Consider the following 2,684-nt stretch of genomic DNA (forward strand, 5'->3'; position numbering starts at 1 on the left):
GACTTTTTTTAAATTATTCAATTTAAAAAAAAAAAATAGATATTTTCACCCAAAAATTTTTTTATTATAACTTATTTTGAAAGAATACGAAAACATTATAACTTTATAGAATTGCAGGTCCCCAATAACTTTCTACGTCTATCGGTCCTTGTATTTCGACTCCTTTTTCTTTTGTAACAATGCCCAAATGATACTGAAAGAGCAAAATAAATCATTAACAATTAAAAATTATTGATTACGCATGTACGAATTTTAACAATTTAGTACATACCTTTGGGAAAGATCTTGCATCTCTGTAGAAAAGAACTTGATTTACTTTGTATATAAGTTGGATAGCTTCTTCCTTACTCATTTGACTATTTTCCTCGTAAGCTTTTCTCAAAATTGGGGTCGCCATATAAGCGCCATATCCAGTTGCAATAACAGGATCTTTGTAAGCTGTCCCAAGCTTGTCTACAGTTGCCAAAAATCTGAAAGGCAAGATCATGATTTACATTAAATCTGAAGACACAAGTGCTTTAGGTATGTTGAGAGTGACATTTAGACATGTTGATATTAGGTACTTACGGTTCCCCATCTTCTAAACCGGCAATGACAAAATTGTTCCAAAACGGATCAAAATTCGATCGTCTGTTATACATAACACGTGTTAACCAACAGTGCAGTGCTTTCGGCTTCAAACTAAATCCATCATCCAAGCATTGTTCCTCCAGACTGAAACAAAAGTATTGATGTAAAATAGCAGTATCTTAATACGTGTCGAAAAGTCTAATATATTTAGGGAGACTATTACATCTAGAAAAATTAAAAAATACATATTAAATAAAATCTCCAACATCAAATTGCTTGGTTCAAATAACTGAATGTTACATAGGTACTATACCCTTATGCATTTTTACTCTAACGTCAATTTTAATTATTGATATAATCTATTTTAATGTTAAAAATGTCTGGTATAAAGATAAAAAGGCACTTTAAAGTCACTTAATACTTATTTTTAAAATAGATTATACAGTCAAAATTAATACTAGATAATGAAAAATACACAAAAATGTATACAAGATGATTACATATCATAATCATATATTAATATTTTAAGGGCTACATTTAGAGTATATAATACTAAAAAAAATAAAAACATTATATGTCATACATACCCTAGTTTTCAAGTTATAGATGATTAAAAAAATATTTGATGTATCCAAAAGATGCTACTGTACGCTTTAGCAGGTCTCAATTTTTTTCTTATGTTTACAAAAAATATTCATTCATATTCCAATGCAATAACATGAGTTACGACACGAGGCAGATACTTCAAATATTTTCTTTAATTATCCATAACTCAAAAATTAAAGTATATAAAAGCATAATGATTCTTACTTATTTTAGTATGTAGATTCATCCCTGAAATATTAACATACATTCATGAATCATTCTGTAAAACGTTTAATTTTAAATAAAGCTGATATAGGAACTGCTGGAAATTAATTAGATCCAACTAGGTTAGAATTCACAATCGATTATATTTAAGACTGTTTTAAGATATTATAAGCTGCTAATCATAGGCTATTAGCATTTATTTAATACATTTATTAAAACAATCTTAACATAAGAATGGATTATGAATATCGGCTTAAGTCATTTACTTTTTATAGTAAACCAAGAACAGAATATCTTAAATATAAAAATGTGTAAAAAAAACTATACTGATTATGAAGACATACATCTTTCTTTCCACATAACTCTTGATACACTGAAAATCTGCATAATCTCCGGATGCACCAAGAATTATGTTATCATTAACTTTCATAAGACGCTCTAGATTTCTGTAACGAGCAAGAGATCCGTAAGATCCTAAGATATCTGCTGATATAACAACTCCATCTTTGAATTGTATACCGATGACAGATGTACCAGTTGTTATAGGAGATCTGTAAATTATAAAATGAGAGTTAAACCAATGGCACACGATGCTTGTTTTCCTCCTGGATTGCTAGTTGGATCAAATTCTTGCCATCAAATTGGCTGTGATACTGGCACTGTTAGCACGGTGCTTGCCACAGCCAATACAGTGGCAAGATTTTAATCCAGCCAGCGATCCAGCAGGAAAATAAGCATTGTGTGCTGCTGGCTTTAGAGAACTCAAGTCCCATGTCATTTCGGATATTTATCTAATAAAGTGTCAAGTATTTTCAATACTACTTCCTCAATTTATTTCAGAAGAAAGAGGATGACATGCGAGATTTATACAGAGATGTATAGGTTATATACAAAAAACTGTATGCAAACGGATGAAAAATGTTTGTTAATTGTAATCAAAACGTACTGTGATTTTTGGAATCCACCGGTGCCGTTCTGGGTTCCTGGAAAGTGATAAAATGCACCAGGAAACGGTCCATTTTGCCACAGAGGCGAGAAGCAAGGATCTTTACAGGGAAACGCCATTTTTCTACAATATCATTAAGGTATGCTTCACCAGCATTGCCAACCTCCGCGTTATTAAAAATCGTACCAACAGTACAAAATTATCGTATTTTGATTAAAATTATCGTACAATTTTTTTTTTTGTTAGATATACATATTTATATTAGTTCTGTTCGCGTTGCTCGCACTTTTTTGCATTCAGCCTCTTCGCTTTCTCTTTTTTTAACGTCCAAATATATATCAACCTCTTTTTAAGTATA

At 30.8% G+C, this 2,684-nt stretch overlaps 1 protein-coding gene across 1 annotated transcript; it reads right to left on the reverse strand.

Annotated features, from left to right (window-relative positions):
* Positions 1 to 51: 51 nt before the first annotated feature.
* On the reverse strand, positions 52 to 2,455 carry LOC108771212 (proteasome subunit beta type-4). The gene is made up of 5 exons (XM_018551128.1): positions 2,327 to 2,455; positions 1,725 to 1,931; positions 568 to 714; positions 272 to 470; positions 52 to 193 (listed from the first exon to the last, which is right to left on the reverse strand). Exons 1-5 carry the CDS (start codon positions 2,443 to 2,445, stop codon positions 104 to 106), a joined length of 762 nt encoding a protein of 253 aa, XP_018406630.1. The 5' UTR covers positions 2,446 to 2,455; the 3' UTR covers positions 52 to 103.
* Between the last annotated feature and the right edge of the window lie 229 nt (positions 2,456 to 2,684).

The sequence above is a fragment of the Cyphomyrmex costatus genome, unplaced genomic scaffold, assembly GCF_001594065.2.
Source record: "Cyphomyrmex costatus isolate MS0001 unplaced genomic scaffold, Ccosl1.0 C2356634, whole genome shotgun sequence".
Taxonomy (NCBI): Eukaryota; Metazoa; Arthropoda; class Insecta; order Hymenoptera; family Formicidae; genus Cyphomyrmex; species Cyphomyrmex costatus.

Coding starts and splice junctions, on each gene's coding strand:
- LOC108771212 (XM_018551128.1), bottom strand. CDS start 2,445: ATGGCGTTTCCCTGTAAAGATCCTTGCTTCTCGCCTCTGTGGCAAAAT. Junction 1,932..2,326: donor GGTGGATTCCAAAAATCACA/GTACGTTTTGAT, acceptor TATAATTTACAG/ATCTCCTATAACAACTGGTA. Junction 715..1,724: donor AGTTATGTGGAAAGAAAGAT/GTATGTCTTCAT, acceptor CTTTTGTTTCAG/TCTGGAGGAACAATGCTTGG.